General features: G+C 38.5%; 1 protein-coding gene across 2 annotated transcripts in view; it reads right to left on the reverse strand.

Moving 5' to 3' along the window:
• The window catches only part of EIF2B3 (eukaryotic translation initiation factor 2B subunit gamma), a 107390-nt gene that overhangs the window by 68230 nt on the left and 19372 nt on the right, over positions 1 to 19788 (reverse strand). For both annotated transcript variants that reach the window (XM_033115388.1, XM_033115387.1), the window contains exon 4: positions 872 to 1031. In XM_033115388.1, coding sequence (XP_032971279.1) covers positions 872 to 1031 — 160 coding nt within the window. The remainder of the gene's footprint in view (positions 1 to 871; positions 1032 to 19788) is intronic.

Genomic DNA, 19788 nt, shown 5'->3' on the forward strand with positions numbered 1-19788 from the left:
ATATATGATAATGATAAGACAATAGGTTACATAATGCTGGATTAGCAAAATCTAAAGAACTCATCATTCCAGGGGAAAACTCCAGGGAAAAAAACACATCATTCTGGGAAAAACTAAAACCTATATAAAAAGTGTGATTTTACGAAGCATTTTGGTCATAAGTTCAGTTATTAAAAGTAGCCCAGTTACAGAATCAATGGCTCAGGTTTGAAATACTCTGGGAAAAGCAATCAGGAACATGCCTTAATCCAAAATCAACAACTGGTCAATAACCCAAATTCTATAACCTTGGCTGGACTAGAGTATTATTCCTTTTCTTTTTGCTCTGGTAAGATTACTATCTCTCTGAAGATTAAAAAAATAATAACCTACTACTAGAATCTTAGGAAGATTAAAGATAAGTATGTTGTGATCCTAAGAGGACAAAGCATAGTTAATGATTATCTTGTTTACTTAGGGTGATTGGACCATTCAAAACAATCAACCACACTACATTTGTAATAGTAATTTTAATTGCTTAAAGGCATCTAATTAAATTTGTAATCAAACTTTACATACTTTTTAAAATTTGATTTTAAACTAAATTTTTTGTTTCTTAAATACATGCATTCAATTATTTGAGCCTTCAACACAATGCAAACAGTTCTGAGTGCTGTGCTCTGCATACAAAAAACTCCTGGACCTACAGGATCTAATCAATAGTTATAAACCTCTTCAAGTCAGGGACTGTGCGTTATCAAACTTTATGTCTTCAATCCTTAACACAGCACCTGCAGTGCAGTTGGTTTTCAAGAAATGTTTCTTAAGAGAAAGCATGAATAATAATTATAAAAACCCAACAAACAAATAAATCAAACTCCAGTCTCCTTACCTGCTTTTTTTTTCCCCTTTTGACCTGGAACTGGATCTAAGCCGTCTTGGCCTTTTCTCATTAACATGGCAAGTGATGCATCGTGAGCTCTGAACAGGTCCACAACCTCGTGTAAGGCAACATCTGTTATCAGATCACAGCTCAGGACTAGTACATCTGTCTGTCAAATGGAGAAGGGGAAAGTCAGTACCACAAAAGACAATGGATCACATAAATCATCACAGGATAAATTATACTGGCTCAGAAATATACACAAACCGAATACCTGTTTTCAAACATTTTTTATAAGCAGAAAAATAAGTAAAATAAATGGGGTTGTTCTAATTGAACTGTATTGGGGGAGGATCTGGAATACCTCCCTCCCCTTTGTGTGTGCGTTACTGCTTCCTGAGGCACACTGTTTCAGTGTACAGCATAGTGGTTAGACATTTATATAATTTAGGAAGTGATCCCTCCGATAAGTCCAGTAACCACTGGACTTATACATAGTTATTACATTATTGACTATATTCCCCTATGCTGTACTTTATACCCCCATGACTATTTTGTAACTGCCAATTTATTGAAGTATCATATTTTAAAGTAACCTGGATAAACTAAAAAAGTGTCAGTAAGATGATCAAGATGGTGAAAGAGGTAGAAACCATGACAGCTGAAAGAATGGAAGTTGTTTAGTAGGGAAAAGATTGTGTGTGGGGGGTGGAGGGGGGACGACAGTGGGCAGGACAAGGGAAGGGGGTGGGGTTAAGAAAGAAAAATAATAGCACTCTTCAAATACTTGATAGTCTTAAGGAAGAACCAAATTTTACCTGAATAGCCCGAGACCAAAGTTAAGAACGAATAGTAAAACAGGAACAGAAGTATTTTTGGTTTCCATATTAACTAATTTCTGCAAATCAAGGCTAGTCAAAAAGAATAATTTTATAAGGTAATTAATGAGTTTCCCATCATTAGAAATGCACAGGCAGAAACTGGATTATCGCTTGCAATGATTCATGTATCTAACATTTATTGAGAACTTACTCGATGCTCAGCCAGACTCTCTTCTGGAACTTAGAGGAAACTTGGACTGTGTATGTTATGTGCCATTGTTTTGGCTCAGACTCCTGGTGACCCTATGAATGTCTGCAATGTCCTGTCCTCAACAGCCCTGCTCAGCTCCTGTGGACTCATTCTATAGCTTCTTTCATGGAGTCCATCCATCTCATATTTTAGTCTTCCTCTTCTATTTTCCCCAACTTTTTCCTAAGAACGCTGCCTTCTCATAATGAACCCAAAGTAGGACAGTTTTGTCATTTTTGCTTCCAGCGATGTTTCAGGGTTAATTTGCTCTACGGCCTACTTTGTTTGTCTTTCTGGTAATCTAGGATATCCCTAGAGCTCTCCTCCAATCCATATTTCAAATGAATCAATTTCGTTTCCTTATCAGTGTTCTTTACTGTCCAACTTTCACATCTGTATATAGTAATTGGGAAAATGAGGGAGTGGATGATCTTAGCCTTGGTCTCTAATGACAGACATATCTTTACTTCTGGTGATTTTTCTGGGACTAGAAAATACTCGTATTAAATGTGAGTGGCTAAAAAGGGCTACTCAATATGTTTTAAACAAATTTCTAACGATACATTCTGCCATTATGTTTTATCATTAATGCAGTAAACAAAAGTCCACAAATAATCAATTGGAAAACAAATTCCTTAAATTGTCATTTAAATCGACTATACCAATGTTTCTCAATAGCACACCTACAATTTCCCAGAGATGCCTCAGAAAAAGTTTGGTTCCTACTGCCCTTCCTGAGTCAACCAAGGTAGCTCCTCTTTTATTAATTTTATTTTCTAGGCTTCTGTATAAGCTTTGGTTTGGAAAACAGGTTCTGAGACTTTAAAAGTCTGAAAAACATTGGACTAAATTATATCAGATTTAAGAATAAAGTGAATATTTGTATACATGGAAATTTTTGTAAGTGGCTCTAATTTTTCTAAGATTTTAATTTGAAATCAAGATTCCTGCTTTGGGTGGGAAAATGGATGATTTCAACTCACATTCTACTATAGCAAAGGGTCATGTTTGCTCAGAAAGTGAGGCTCAACCATCAGAATGCTTTGTCTTACTGCCTGAAATTTCTTATTCTGCATACAGATGCTCCTGATTTACAATGGTGTTATGTCCTAATAAACCCATTATAAGTTGAAAACATTGTTTAAGTCGAATGTGCATTTAATAACACCTAACCTACTGAACGGCATAGTTTAGCCTAGCCTACCTTAAATGTGCTCGGAACACAGTATCTGCAAAGTGTTGACAACACAGTACACTTGCTGGGTTATCAGTTGTCTACTCTTGTGATTGTGTGTCCGCCTGGGAGCTGCAGCTCAACTGCCGCTGCCTGGCTTCATGAGAGTATCTTACTGCATCTCGCTGGCCCAGGTAAAGATCAAAATTCGAAGTACAGTTTTTACTGAATGCATATTGCTTTAGCACCATTGCAAAGTCAAGAAATCGTGAGTGAAACCATGGTAAGTTTGGGTCCATCAGTATAGAATCTGTACCAGAACCATCATTTCTTTTCCTATGTACAACTAATTTTGCATAGCCTAAACAATTCCTTTTAAAGGCGTTATCTTAAGGTTAAGAAGTTCAAATTTGGATTTTTTTCCTACCCTTCTGTTTCTCTTTTAATTCCTTTCGGATTTTAACTGCGCTAAAACTAAAAAAAAAAAAAAAATCCTTATAAACGTCTTTTTAGTGAAAAAAATCCCTACACTCACCATGCAGGAACCACCAAACATTAACAAATCAGCCCACATACATGCAAGCTAAGGAAGAAATAGTCTTCAGAATCCTACTACTTATAGCAATGCTTAAAAAGATAGGGAGCTGGGCCATTACTAAAGACATGTCAATAAAGAAGTTGCCCTATTTCATTATAGTGAAAATGACAGTTTGCCGATGGGGGAAAAAAAATCTCCTTTCTATTTTTCTAAATTTCTCTAATAAGATGACTGATTTTTGCAAGCTGACTGCTCTTCAATAAATTCAATTATTAAGTATACTCCAAGGTGAAGAAAATGACCCCAATGTAGATGCCTCTGAAGAGGTGACACCTTCTCTTAGAATATAAATGCTGTTACCATTCAATACCTGCAAAAAATAAATCTGCCAGTATAGTGAATGCCAAAGAAGCCCTGCATAATTGTGAACAGTCCACAGCCTCATTTTTCTCTTTGCTTCTAGATGACTCTTTGCTAAGCTGAATGCAAAATCCCTAAGGAGCACAAGGAACAGAACCCCTCCCCCCAATGTCTGGTTGCCATCTGTTCTCAGTGTGAAAAGAAAAGCATCAGTCTGAAAGGGCAGGGCATGGGATGCAGATGGAGGTGCTGTCAGGCCCACTCTGGCCTCTGTTCCCAGAGAATATACCCTGTGAGACACACTGAGACCAAACACATTCCTATCCTCTTTGCAACTCTACCACTTCCAAAGGAAAGCCTTTGCTATCTGATCAATGTAGTTTGCTTTCAAACCTGGAAATCCTGGAAGAAGAAACAAAATTCTAAAAGGAAAACTAAAGCATCTTCACATCTTCATAATACTATCTATTTTTCTGTATCTTTTTATAGAAGCTATAATAGGAAAAAAATAAATGACTCTTGTTTTGTTTTTTATTCTAAAAATGTAAAGCTCATTCTGGAAATACAAATGTTCTACTACTAACTGGAGCCTAGAAAGGAAAAGTTTAAAAACTATTATGAGCCAGAAGTATTTCTGATCATGTGTGACCACAGCAATGAATAAACATAACTGTTTGGACTGTAAAGCAACTGTACAGTATATCTAAAATGCAATTAACTTGCAAGTTTCTGGGACACAGCAACAACGCTCAGCTGCCTTGTTTTGGAGGACAACTTCCTTTCTCACAGCAGCAGTACAGTACACCTCTTCTTCTGCAGAGGCCAACTGGAATCCCCACAGACCTTCCTACTCACCATTCTAACAGTCCTCAGTATATGCCTTATTCCAAGCTTGCTTCTCAGAGGAGCCACAGCAATGTCAAGGGCAAAAAGCATATCTCTAAAGGATAACAAATGTGTATTTTTGACAAAGTGGAAACATACAAGGTCTTCAATACAAGGTGGAAGACAGCACTTTAGTGTTTGGGGAGAAATTAAGATACCCAGGAATTCAAAACCCAAACTGCTGCCAGTTAGTTAATCTTAGCTAAAGCAAACAAATTAAGCTCAGAAAACCCAATTACCAAGCATGCAAAGCCCAGAAATCTCTCATTATAAGGACATTTTCAATCAAGCCAAACCACTGAGTAAAACTAGAAGAAAAAAACAAAAGTTAAATCAGAAAACCGGATGTATTGTGTGTGGTGGTAATGGTGGGGTGGGAGGTGGGGAAGGCTACTGGGAATAGCCTCTTTTCTTTTCCTGGCAGCTGTTCCATGACAGATTGTTATAAATAACACAATCTGGCAAATAATTTCCTACGGCAAGGGGAAAGAAAAACATACTTACTCCCCTGGAAAAAAACTGTCAGGGTAAGGTAACTAACACGCTTTTACCCACCCAGCACTTCTACAAACAATGGCTACGATCCAATCACCATCCCATACTCCACCCCTGTCCATATGGAACTAATGAATTCACTTACTTGGTATGACTATGAATGGTCACAATTTACTAATTCCTATGTGGTCCAATACCAATCCAATACCCAAGAGTAATTTGGTGCTTTAATAAACACCAAAGGCTAATTGCAATGGAGATCTCACCATGCCCAATTTTGGTTGAAAATGCTTGGAAAAGAGTCCCAGTCTGCAGTCCCCAAAGTGCACAGCGAAGGGCCAACTGCATGTTGTTTGTACTGAAGTCGGGGCATTAGGTGCAGGAAGGAATGATCAACTCAGTTTGTAAGTAAGAACTGTGGTAATCCTTAGGCTGAGAGCTAAATATCCCTCCTGTGATCCTTAGCTTCAGCAGTGCGTCACCGCCATCCAGGATTTGAAGTCAGAAATCTGGCCATGTTCTAGGACTGATGTTTCCCTTCTCCTGCCCAGTCCCCCCCCCCCCCCAACGTCTCACTGGTCCCCAAGTCCTCCTCTTTTATTTCCACTGCACTACCTTAGTTCAGCCCTCAAAATATTTTCCCAGTCTCTTAACTGGTCTCTTTCTCACACCAGTTTTCCCCTATTCTAATCCACACTCAAATTCCATTTATTTCATTTCCCTGCTTAAAGACAGTCTAGGGCCAGCCCGGTGGCTCAGGCGGTTAGAGCTCCGTGCTCCTAACTCCGAAGGCTGCCGGTTCGATTCCCACATGGGCCAGTGGGCTCTCGACCACAAGGTTGCCGGTTCAACTCCTTGAGTCCCGCAAGGGACAGTGGGCTCCGCCCCCTGCAACTAAGATTGAATACGGCACCTTAAGCTGAGCTGCCGCTGAGCTCCCTGATGGCTCAGTTGGTCCCTGATGACTCAGTTGGTCGAAGTGCGTCCTCTCAACCACAAGGTTGCCGGTTCGACTCTCGCAAGGGATGGTGGGCTGTGCCCCCTGCAACTAGCAACGGCAACTGGACCAGAAGCTGAGCTGCGCCCTCCACAACTAAGACTGAAAGGACAACAACTTGACTTGGAAAAAAGGCCTGGAAGTACACACTGTTCCCCAATAAAGTCCTGTTCCCCTTCCCCAATAAAATCTTTAAAAAAAAAAAAAAGACAGTCTAAAATAGAGTTCTCCAAACATTAAAAAAAAAATTCAACACTTATCCACTTATTCCTACTTACTTTTAAAATTAATTAAAAAATACACAAATCACTATAAATAATAAAAGCTGCTCTTGATATAACATACATAAAAAATAGACATTTTAAAAAGAAGAGACAAAATTAAAAGAACTAAAGATTCTAATATTTTCCTCTGGTACTCCATCCCACATATCCCACTGGCTCTGTTTCTTTTCCATTTAGACTTTGAGCTTCATAAGGAGCCCTTTTATCTTTTTTTTTAAATTTTATTGGGGAATATTGGGGAACAGTGTGTTTCTCCAGGGCCCATCAGCTCCAAGTCGTCCTTCAATCTAGTTGTGGAGGGCGCAGCTCAGCTCCAAGTCCAGTCGCCGTTTTCAATCTTAGTTGCAGGGGACGCAGCCCACCATCCCATGGGGGAATTGAACTGGCAACCTTGCTGTTCAGAGCTTGCGTTCTAACCAACTGAGACATCCGGCCGCCCCAGGAGCTCTTTTATCTTTGTATTCCCAGAGTTCAACATAGTGCTGGCAAATGAGAATCAGTAAATGTTAGCACCCTTCCTGTTACCTCCTTCTCCTTGTTTAAATTGACTCAAAGATGGAAACACTCAATTTCAGGTGTTTAGAAATAAGCATACTTTCTGACAGAGCTGAGTGCCCCCTTTGTAAAGACTGTGACTGTTCAGAATTAGGACATGGGCCATAAAGGTAATTTTGCAGCTCCCTAAAGCAACGAGGTAGGGAACAAACCTGCTGACTCCAAAGAAGAAAAAGGCAGAGATGTCTGGAAGGAAAGAAATCAGATGTACCTGTCCTGGAGGGCATGGCTGGAGAGTGACAGGCTAGATTTATAATTTTAAAATGGAGGTTCATCATTTATAGTTCTAATATTTATAGTTCACTTTCCTACAGAAAGTTTTCCTCTTCAGGTTAAGAACAAATAGAGGAATTCTACTCATCTTTCCTGTGTGAAGCTAAGAAGTAACTGAGAGCGTGCTACTTTCTACCTCTGCTAAATGAGTTCTCTACAAAAATGCTAGTCACTTCTCTTCCAGGATTTAGATATCTGCAATGAATTTTAATTTCCAAATGCACTGATATTAATAGAGAAATAACAAAGGTTTTTTGTTCTCTCAAATCAAACCTTTACTTTGAAATAATTTATTATTGTAAATTTATATTAAATAATTTCATTTTTTTTTCTTTTCAGACACAAATATGCCACAGGACAAAAGTATCGTTGTCCCATTTCAAGACCATGAAACATGCTCTTACAATTACATTATATATTCTGTCTGTAACTTGAATTTTACTTTAATCCTGAAGAATGTATGGCATGGAAATATTGTCCAGTTTACTTAGAAACCAGAAAACTTGGGAGAAGATCAGCAGAGTGCATGGTAGTTAAGTGGTTGTGACAAAAGGAAGTTGATAACAACATGAGAAAAAGAAAACTAACAAGTTAAAAAAAACAAAACTAAAATCAGGGTTTTTATCACCCCAAAAAAGCAATTTCTAAGATTAGATATGTTTTCTTTTTCTATTAATTCCACATGTGACTCTGGATAAGTTACTTTCTCTTTGGGCTTCAGTTTCCTCATCTATAAGATGAAAGGGCTGGACTATCTCTGAAGTCACTTATGACATAAAATTGTATGATTACCAAGATCAAGCTATTCTCAGTTCTTTATCTAGAGCTGTACTCTGGGTTCAGTGGCATTAATAATGGTGGTGACCTTAAAATCCCGAGTTCTCATCCACTTTGGGAATCATCATGAAAAATTAAATCATGTTAAGTATAATTTTGATGTTCAGTACACTTACTTAAACTTGAATTCCTTCAAAAATAATAGTCCATGTATAGCATATATGGTAATTCTCAGTTACAGTAATCAGAGGAGTGAGGCACAAACATCCATAACCAGCTAATCATCTTGTTACTATACAAGTTCATTCATTAAAGGATGTGTCTCTGAGCACCTTTACAGCAACAGCCTGAGTAATTACATACTTTTTTTTTTTTTAATCACATACTTTTAAGGTTCCAATCCATAAAGATTCCAGTTTGGAACCAAGGGTTATACTGTATCTGCTATAATCAAATGAAATGGTTCTCTAAGGCTAATGCTATCTTTAAATTGATGGCAAAAACAATTAACTTAAAATTGGACAGCATTTTACTGTTTACAAAGCTCTTACACATATTTTATTTCATTTAATTTTCACATAATTCCATAATATCAATATAGTTAAACCCATTTTATAGACAAGAAAACAGGCTCAGAAAGAGTATGTGATCTGCCCCTTTGCCGTCACATTGGCTTTCAAAACACACACACACACTCTCACACACACACACAAAACAATGGTGGTGTTAAATGAATCTAGACAACATTCTTTAAAGGTACTCATGTCACATTTAAATTTGGTCAGGCATCTTACTATCTAAAATCAAATCATAGTTGATGAAAAACTAGAAGATAGTTTGTATTTAAAAATAACTTATATATCATACTTGAAAATTATATAAAGTACTATTTGATTATAAGACTTTGCTTTTATTGAAATTAATAAATTTCTTGTGATAATAGCTTCCAGATCATAGAATGTAATACCTCTGTGACTTATACTGTTCAAACCACATGTGTGAACAACACATTTGAGAAAAGACAAAGACAAATCAGAGAAATCAGAGGAAGTTACAAAGATGCTGAAGGATCTGAAAAATCATGCGAGTGAGGAATCCTTAGACAGCAGAGAAGAATTTGGGGACCCAATAAGAAAGGCTGCCACAGGAAGAGGAAGATACGAGGTGTGATCCAACAATACAGTGAATGTTTAAATAAAAAAAAAAAATTGTTACAGTGAAAGACACATTGCCATTAATCCCACTCAAAATACTCTCCCTCTCTTCGAACACACTTATCCCATCGTTCTTGCCACTTTCTGAAGCAGTTCTGGAAGTCCTTTTTGTGAGGACTTAGTTGCGATGTCCTGGCTGCCTCAATGTCCTGAATCGATTCAAAATATTTACTTTCATGGTCATTTTGACTTGGGGGAAGAGCCAGAAGCTGCACGGTGTCAGATCCTGTGAATAAGGTGGATGAGGACACATCGTAATGTTTTTATTTGACAGAAATTGCTGTATACCAGAAGCAATGTGTGACATGGAGCCTTTCTGTTGCAATCAAAACATAAGGTGAATGCTGCTGCCGAGTGCCGTCCAACGGAAAGGCAGGGACCTTCAGTATGGGAAGCGGCACGTAGAACCTTAGTAACAGTGTATGACAAGTTTCAACTTGTTAGGTGTAGTCAGTCAGGTGTGAGCTATGGTTGAGAGAAGGTGTTCAAATAAAAACATTACAGTTTTCCATCCACCTTTTCACTGGGTCTGGCACCATGCGACTTCTGACTCTTCCCCAAAGTCAAAATGACCATGTAAGGTAAACGTTTTGAATCGATTCGGACATTGAGGCAGCCACGACTGCATAACTAAAGACACTCACGAAAGAGGACTTCGAAAACTGCTTCATAAAGTGGCAAGAACAATGGGATAAGTGTGTTCGAAGCAAGGGGGAGTGTTTTGAGGGGGATTAATGGCAATGTGTCTTTTACTGTAATAATTTTTTTATTTAAACATTCACCGTATTGTTTGATCACACCTCCAAAAGTGTTTTGATTGCTCAAGGACAGAATATGATCAAAAAGTAGAAATTTAAGAGTAGCACTGATGAGTACAACATTACAGAAAGCTTTCTAATATCTAGAACCTCATGAGAAATTCCCACTGGAGGTTTTCAAACACAGTCTAGCTTAAGCTTCATGGGAGATACTCAAGAACAGATTTTTGTAGAGGGTAAAAGATTAGGTTGGATGTCTTTATACATCCTTTCTAATTCTAAGGTCCTAAGAGTCTATCACTCGATTTTAACAGCATCCAAGAAACTGTTAGGACATTTTCTCTGTCCTTCCTACTGTTCTCCAACTAAAGGGCCCAGAGGTGGAGTAGGTGAACTCCTTACTTCTCCTTATTATTATTTACAGGCCATTTCTCTCGCTCCATGACCTCAGCTCATTTGAAGTGCATGACAACAGACAAAATCAGCTACTCTTCCTTCTTGCAGTCAGCTACTAAACTCCCTGTCACCCTCTCTCCTTCTTTAGAGATTGTAAAAGTTTTAAGTAAAGACAGTAGATTGAAGATGCGCAACTATATTACCCATTCTCAAAACATCACTTAAATAACAGTAAATGTATTTTTAAAATGGACATAAACCCACAACAATAGGAACAATGGGAGAGGAAACAACATTGAAACAATGACTCCTAAGTTGGTCATAGGAAAACTGAGAACCAACTCAAGTTACACTAGATTCCCCAAAAGGCTCAGAAACTGACATGGATAGAAAGCAGGGGAGGGAAGAGTTAAAAATAAAGAAGGCTGGTTGAAAGATCTCTCTTTTCCACCCAACTACTGCACACGTCCTACCCTGCCAGAGGGTTGAAGAGAGTGAAACAGAAGATATCTAGACTGGGGAAGCATAATCACAGTTGAGAATGTGAGAGGGGTTGCACTTTACTGAAAAAGGGGAGGCTTCCAGGAATCTGAGACACCTCCTGACTCTGACCCCTATTCATTTCCTAGAATGTCAGCAGCCAGGTCCTTACCTTTCAGGCAGGATAATTTAATAGTTTCCTCTGGGAAATCTGAGTAATCCAAGAGAAAAAACCTAAAGATGCAGATATAAGAGATTTGCCGAAAAAGAGCCCAACCACATCACCACATCACCCCACAGTGAAACTCACAGTCCCCATGCCCCATCCATATACAAAATTTGAGCAGAAAAGATAAAGAAGTGGAAAATGTGAGAGAAAAATATACGAAAATTAAAGAACCAGTCTAAGAAATCCATTATTTGAATAAGTTCCCAGAAAAAAAGAACAGGAAAGAAGAATCATCAATAAAATGATTTTTAAAAATTTCCCTAAACTGAAGGACATGAATATCCAAACTGAAATAGTTCATTGAGTGGATAAAACAGATTCACATGAAAGCACATCATTATGAAATTTCAGAACACTTGGGACAAGGAGAAGATACTACAAATTTCCAAGAAAAAGTTGGTCACATTAAAAAATTAGTAATTACAGAAGCTTCGGACTTCTCAGTAACACTGGAAGCTACAATGGAGCAATGCCTTCAAAATTCTTAGGGATCAGCTTTCCAGCTGAGAATTCTGTACCTAGTCAAACTATCCACCAAGTATATAGATAGAAAAAAGAGATTTTTTTCAGGTATGCAAGGTCTCAAAAAATTTAGCTCCCATACAAATTTTGTCAGGAAGTTTTAGTGTGTTTTCCATAAAAACAAGGGGAATAAACCAAGAAAAAGAAAATGTGGATTCTAGGAAACAGGACATCAAACTAAAGAGGCAAAATGAATCCTCATAAAAGTTAAGGGAGGGGCCGGCCTGGTGGCTCAGGCGGTTAGAGCTCCATGCTCCTAACTCCGAAGGCTGCCGGTTCGATTCCCACATGGGCCAGTGGGCTCTCAACCACAAGGTTGCCAGTTCGATTCCTCGAGTCCCGCAAGGGATGGTGGGCTCCGCCCCCTGCAACTAAGATTGAACACAGCACCTTGAGCTGAGCTGCCTCCCGGATGGCTCAGGTGGCTGGAGTGTGTCCTCTCAACCACAAGGTTGCCGGTTAAACTCTCGCAAGGGATGGTGGGCTGTGCCCCCTGCAACTAGAAACGGCAACTGGACCTGGAGCTGAGCTGTGCCCTCCACAACTAAGACTGAAAGGGTAACAACTTGAAGCTCAACAGCACCCTCCACAACTAAGATTGAAAGGACAACAACTTGACTTGGAAAACAGGCCTGGAAGTACACACTGTTCCCCAATAAAGTCCTGTTCCCCTTCCCCCCCAAAAAAAAAAAAAAGTTAAGGGAGATGACAAAATGACAGCTGTGTACCAGGCATGGAAGGCAATCACTACATACTGACCGAAGTACATCAGAGGCTCTGGGAGAGACTTCAGGAAGATGAAATTGATAGAATACCTAATGAGTTCAAATGTTTTGAGAGGAGATTATATAACTAGCAAAAAGGTTGGGGTTGAATTAATAAATTCATAGAAAACTAAGCATAGAAAAAGACAAGCTGATTATTACTTTGCAGGGAGAAAAATGGTATGAGAAAGAATAAAAAACTAGTTGAGGGGCCGGCCCGGTGGCTCAGGCGGTTGGAACTCCATGCTCCTAACGCCGATGGCTGCTGGTTCGGTTCCCACATGGGCCAGTGGGCTCTCAACCACAAGGTTGCCAGGTCAACTCCTCGACTCCCACAGGGGATGGTGGGCTCCGCCCCCTTCAACTAAGATTGAACACGGCACGTTGAGCTGAGCTGCCACTGAGCTCCCGGATGGCTCAGTTGGTTGGAGCATGTCCTCTCAACCACAAGGTTGCCAGTTCGACTCCTCCACTCTCGAAAGGGATGGACAGTGCCCCCTACAACTAACAACGGCAACTGGACCTGGAGCTAGACTGCGCCCTCCACAACTAAGATTGAAAGGACAACAACTTGACTTGGAAAAAGACCTAGAAGTGCACACTGTTCCCCAATAAAGTCCTGTTCCCCTTCCCCAATAAAATCTTTAAAAAAAAACCCAAAAAACAAAAAACAAAAAAAACTAGTTGACCACATGGCTCAACAGTTTACATGGTCAAACTACATAGTCAAATAAACACTAAATAATGATCTTCCAAAATTACAATATGATTATATAGGAGAAGTAAAATCCTCATCTTTCATAGTAGGGAATCAATAGTTAGTGTCTAAAATAGAAAATTCAAGAAGTAACAATTTAAGCATGCTATTTAGAGACATAGAAGAAATTAGCTGATAGAAGAGACTGTGACTACCTTTATGGAGAAATCTATGAGGAGATGGGGTAGGGGACTAATATTTTTAGGAACAAACTCTTAACTATTTAATTGATATGCACTCATAACTTTGGTATGTATAAGAGATTTTGAAAAAGACTTTAGAATGATCTCCCTCTTTCTCGCTCCTTCTTGTATTACTTCAGTGATTTCAACATCCTTATTGGTAAGGTTCCTTGACCGTCTCAGTTCTGGTAACTTTTTCTCCACCTTATCTTAGTCACCTAACCACTCTGTCATACCCTGTTCCTTGGCAATACCCATAACTGTACCACCTCCAAAATCTCATTTTAAAATATCCTACTAATTCATGCAGCACACATCTATTGAACCCTTAACACGACCATACAGAGATACAGCAGTGGACAAAATAGACAAAAATACCTGTCTTCGTGGAGCTTACATGCTATTCTCTGACCATTACCTTCTCCTGTTTTTCCAATCACTCTGGTACTCTGATTCTAGCAATTCTGATTCTAACAGGATTCTCAATTCACTTACTACAATGATTTTTCACAACCTTATTCCCCTGGTGACCTCATTTACACGGTGTATGGTAGGCAATCACTATAATTACTCCCTTACTACACCTCGGCCTACCTTGCCACTCTCTTTATCCTTCGTACTCATCTGGAAAAGCTCCAGTGTTGGTTAAATCCCAACTGTCTGCCTACTTTATGACTGAATCCAAGAAGCTGAACATAAATGCAAAAAAACTCCTAATAGTACTGGCTAGTCTCATTTGAAATAGATAATTCAAATCTCAAAAGGATTCTTAGCACTGTCCAGCAATACATTTCCATAGTCAATTCACTCTCACATTCTCTGAGGTGATTTCCTACCTTTGCATCCTTCCTTAAAATTTCAACGCCCCTCTCCCTTCCTCACTCTTAGCTGTGGCTTCATTTCTTATTTCAATGAGTAAATAGAAGCAATCAGAAGCAGCAAACACCTTTGTGATACAAAATTAAACACACATACATTATGTTACATATTCAGCCTGTAAAATGGATTAACTATCTGTATTCTAATCTAAGGCAAACCTATCCACCTGTACACTAGATCACATTCCCCGTACTCAATACACTCCTTAAGGGAAGGGACTTTGTTTTACTCACTGATCATCACAACTGCCCAACACAGTCACATTGTAATAGGTAATAAAATATCGTTGTTGAATTGAATAATTGAATGCTTTCTTTTCCCTATCATTAATTTCCTCCTCTTCTAGATCATTCCCGTCAGCATACACATATGCTAAAATATAGCCCATATTAAAAAAAGGATACCTTATTTTTATAAGCTGGCAAGGGAGCATTTATTTATATCACATATATTCTTTTGTAGGTATGAAATATTTCATTGTCCTATTTTTCTTCTCCCTGCAGATCAAAATTTCTTATAACAGCTGTCTCACTATCTCCATTTTCTTACCACTCTCCCCTTCTTTGTATGGTTTTTGTCCTTATCACTCCATCACAGGTTTAAGTCATGAATGAACCTATCTTGCCAAATCCAATGATAAATTCTTAGTTCTCATCTTATTCAATTTCTTAGTAGTAATTGGCACAACTCATTACTCTTTCCTTCTTGATTCGCTCTCCTCATTCAGTTTCCATGACACTTTAATTTCCTGATTTTTCTTTCTGCTTCAGTGGCTACACCTTAGGGGGCCCTACCGAGTTCCCCCAAATCTAAGCCATGTGGGTTGCTTGTCACTCAAAGATAGCTTGTGATGACACCCTGGGCTTTCTATTATAATTCCTACCTATCACATTTCCCCCCTACCCTACAGCCGTCATTCCATAAAAGTGTCCCTATTGAAGGAAAGTGACCCAAAAGAATCAGGCTCACACAGAGCTTACAAGTTTTCTGGCTATCAAATGCAGTATAGGGCTGCCGAAATCCCATCCCACAGACCAGAATTCTAACAAGTTGCAGTCTGTGAGAGGGTAAGATGAAAACACTTCAAGGTTATAGATACATACTCGTATACTTGGTTAGTACAGTCAAGAGAAAAGCTCCACTGAGATTTCCTGGGGTGGGAGGATGCTCAAAAATTCCCCCATTCAACTTGTTAACTGGTTTCTGCCATAACTGCTGGGCTTTTCACTATGCCACCAGCAGACTCAAAGAAAGCATCATTCAGGACATACTGAGGCCCTCCTAGGCAACCACAGCCCACCAAAGCAGTCTTAAGAAGGAAAGCTGCCACTTCAAAAAGTTCTCAAGCATGTTGGAACCATGTTCTCAGATCTTCCCTTGACCAAATTGTACTCATTCTTTTCAAGTAGATAAAGATCTGCCAAAAACAAGTCCTTGGGCAAAATGAAAGGTTCCAGAAAAGAACGACAGATAAAGACATCAAATACTCAACTGAAAATAACTTGCACTTAGCTTTTTGAACATCTAAAAATAGCACATACGTTCAATCTTTCTAATAAGCTGTCTCTAGGATGGGGATTTCATCGGCACAGTTTGTTCTCTGTTGTAGCACGTCAGCTGTTTTATAAGACAGACAACAATAGTCCTTTTTCTACATCAAAGGACTGAAATAACTAAACCCCTAACTAGTATGTTGGTATTATTATCCCCATTTTCTTGGTTGTGAAACTGAGGCAAAGGATAAATGAAGCTTGCCTGAGGCCAAAGAAAGATTCTTGAGTAGATTAAATAGAAAATTATCAGCCCTGTAATCTCTAAATTAAGAGAAGTCACGAGACCTAAATATAAGATAAGTGCTTTAAACATAGGCCACAGAAATCTATTATAAACTTAATCTGTTGAGTCCTTTTTTTTTTTTTTTTTTAAGATTTTATTGGGGAAGGGGAACAGGACTTTATTGGGGAACAGTGTGTACTTCTAGCACTTTTTCTTAGCTGTGGAGGACATTCTTAAATATACCTCACAAACCTGTTCTCAAAACACTTACCTAAGGAACAATCACATTCTTTCTAAAGCACAAAAATGGTACCAATGGCTGATTACCTCAGATAATCACAGGAGCATCAAATGTGGGTCAGGCTCAATGTCCAACGAGTCAGATACCTTTGTTTTATGTGCTGATCACAAACTGCATCCTTCTTGCCCAAGAAGAGCCAGGCTTCCTGCTCATATGGCTCTAGACAGGAAAGAAAGTCTCCCTACAATACTGGATCTCCGTCCACTTAGAGAAAGAGATCAGCAAGCAACAGCTGCACACTTGAAAGACAAGGAAGGCTACTAGTACATAGTTGAGTCTTGTTAAGAAATTTGAAAACTTTTAAATGTTTCACACAAAATATTTGATTAAGAGTTCTATATTTATTAAAAACTACAGAATTGAATACTTTAAAAGAGTTCTAATTTATATTAATACATACAACTATTTAATGTAAACAAAAAAATTCTACATATATGAACCCCACAGACTCACAAAGAGAATAAAAAGCAATCTCCAAATATCAGACCAACTACACCTGTTCTAAAGCAAAGGGTCTAGAATTAGAGTAGATTACAAGGACTACTGACGCTTGTTTTTTGGAGGCAACATGATAGAGTGAAAAAAGCATGGGAATTTGAGATGCACAAATGCATCTCATAACCCAGGGCTGGGTCCTAGCTGTGGCACAACACCTACCCAAGTATGGGATTTTGGGCAGGTTATTTAAACTCTCCGAATATTAGGTTTCTCAACTGCAAAATCTACCTTTCAAGATAGCTATGAGGATTAGAAATCCACAAGGCCAGACACACAGTAAATATGAAAGACTTCCCTTGCGATCTTCAGAGCAAACATTCTGGTAACTCCAAGGAAAATAAAATTTATATCCTCATAATCAACTAATAAATTAACTCCCTACTTTAGGGTAGTCTCTAAGAACAGAAACGAATGTTCTGAAGTAAATTAATTTCTCAATGTAATCATTTATAAAGCTTTTGCAAATTTAAGTATCCTCAGAAGTGCTCAACTGGCTACAGATAGAGATCTTGTGTGAATAATCAGCTATTATTGCAAAGAAGGTCTTTGATACTTTTCAAAGCATTTTTCATCAGCCTTTCTGTTCTCCCTCAAATTGTTCAACTTCTAAAAAGAGATCAAATTACACCTTAAATGTACCTAATTCAGGCTGCCAACCAGACAGAAAAAAGACTACTAATGAAGTTATTTAATTGATATGTTTTCTTTTTCAGTACATCTCAAAGAAATATAGATCTGGATAAAAGATTTTTTTTAAAACTTTCATTTATTTTAAGTGTGTTTTTCCAGGATCCATCAGCTCCAAGTCAAGTAGTTGTTTCAATCTAGTTGTGGAGAATGCAGCTCACTGTGGCCCACGCGGCAATTGAACCAGCAACCTTGGTGTTATGAGCATCGTGCTCTAACCAACTGAGCTAACCAACCGCCCCTGGATAAAAGTTTTAAAGGCATATGCTTACACTGACTGCGACCTTGAGATGACACAATTTCGTGCTAAAAATATCCCCTCATTATCTCAGCTTTGTAGTAATTCTTCAGCTGTTCTAGTATAGGATCTATCAATGCTATTATTCTTTTCTACCCTTTTCACAGTAGGAATATTCATCCTTACACATCACTCCACCATCACAAATTCCAATTCTTCCTACAAGATTCGATTATTATAGAAAGTGACATTCATGAAGCAGTCCTTTTTCAATAAGCAGAGCCAAGCCGGGTTTCCTGACACTCCTCTAGAGGGCGCATAGTATTCTTCTAACTCTTCTTTACCATGCCCCTAATCCACTCCACTATCGCACTCTCAAATAAAAATTCAGTTTCCACTGAGACATGTGCCATCTGGCTGTACCTAGCAGACACTATCCTACTAATCCCTCGACTACTCAATGCATTTACTGAGACTTCGCACCTAATGCATAAGATCCACCTGAACTTCAGGCCAACTACTCAAACTCTCTGAGCCCTACCCATCTCATCTGTAAAATGCAAAGATAGTATCTATCTCAGAGTGTAGTTGGAGGATTAAATGAAATAATGTACATTAAGTGTCTACCATGTAGGCCTCTGGTATTGGAAAACTGGTGGACTAAGAACCCAAAAATTTTGTTACAAACACCTAAAAATTTTGTATAAGACATTAAAAATTATTGCAAATACTTGTATATTTGTACTTATAAGAAAGAATGGGAAAATGCCAAGTGCCAGAACTGAAGAGGAAGTGAAAACTGAGCTGAAACCTTGCCTACCCTAATTGGGGTTTTTAAAGCCTACATTGCACCAAAAGATGTGGCTTGAAGCTAGTATGAAGCAGGAAATTTGAACTGAGATGCTACATAAATAAATGGGACCTCAATGAAGGGTAAACTTTAGAGGAAAAAAAAATCTACCTATCGCACAGGGAGTCATCAAGGAGGTGCTACTGTCTCTGAGCTTGGGACAAAAAATTCTAAGAGAATATTATTTCTAATCTAGAATTCCATACAAAGGTAAGTTATTGTTCAAGAAAAGGATGAAATAAAACATTTCCAAATATTCAAGTTCTCAAAAGTTACCTCTGTGTTCCTTCTTTAAAAAGCCAGTAAGGGTTGGGTTGCTTTGAAATGAGGGAGTAAACTAAAAAAGAGCAAAACACCGGAATTTAGGAAGCTGGGCATACAACTAGGAGAGAGAAGGGAATTCCCAGAATGATGGTGAAGAGAAGTCACACAAGGACAGCTCTGCAGCAGTCAAGAGAGCAACAAGTAGAGAGATTTGAAGAGAGAATGGATGGCACCTAGGGGGGTTTTCTCAGAGGACAAAATAAGTAACTGATAGAATACCTGATGTGTTTAAACATATTGATACATTATGTTCCTTTCAGAAAGTCTGAGGATGAATTAGTGACAGAAACACAGAAAAGTAAGCAACTTTAAAAGTAAGGCAATGAATAACTAAGAAAAACACATCATATAAAAAAGGAAGTAGGAACTTGTAGGGGATGATGAAAGTATTCTGTATGTTAACTGAGGTGGTAGTTATACCACAATTCATTTGTCAAAACTCAGTGCACTAAAAAGGGTGAATTTTACTGTCTGTAACTTACAGCTCAATAAACCTGATTAAACAAAACTTAACTGCACATTTAAAATGGGTGTATTTTCTCAACGTCATTTATCATTACAGAAAAGCAAATAAAAACCACAATGAGATACCACCTCACTCCTGTCAGAATGGCTATCATTAATAAATCAATAAACAACAGGTGCTGGCAAGGCTGTGGAGA

Source organism: Rhinolophus ferrumequinum, chromosome 9 (genome assembly GCF_004115265.2).
Source record: "Rhinolophus ferrumequinum isolate MPI-CBG mRhiFer1 chromosome 9, mRhiFer1_v1.p, whole genome shotgun sequence".
Classification (NCBI taxonomy): Eukaryota; Metazoa; Chordata; class Mammalia; order Chiroptera; family Rhinolophidae; genus Rhinolophus; species Rhinolophus ferrumequinum.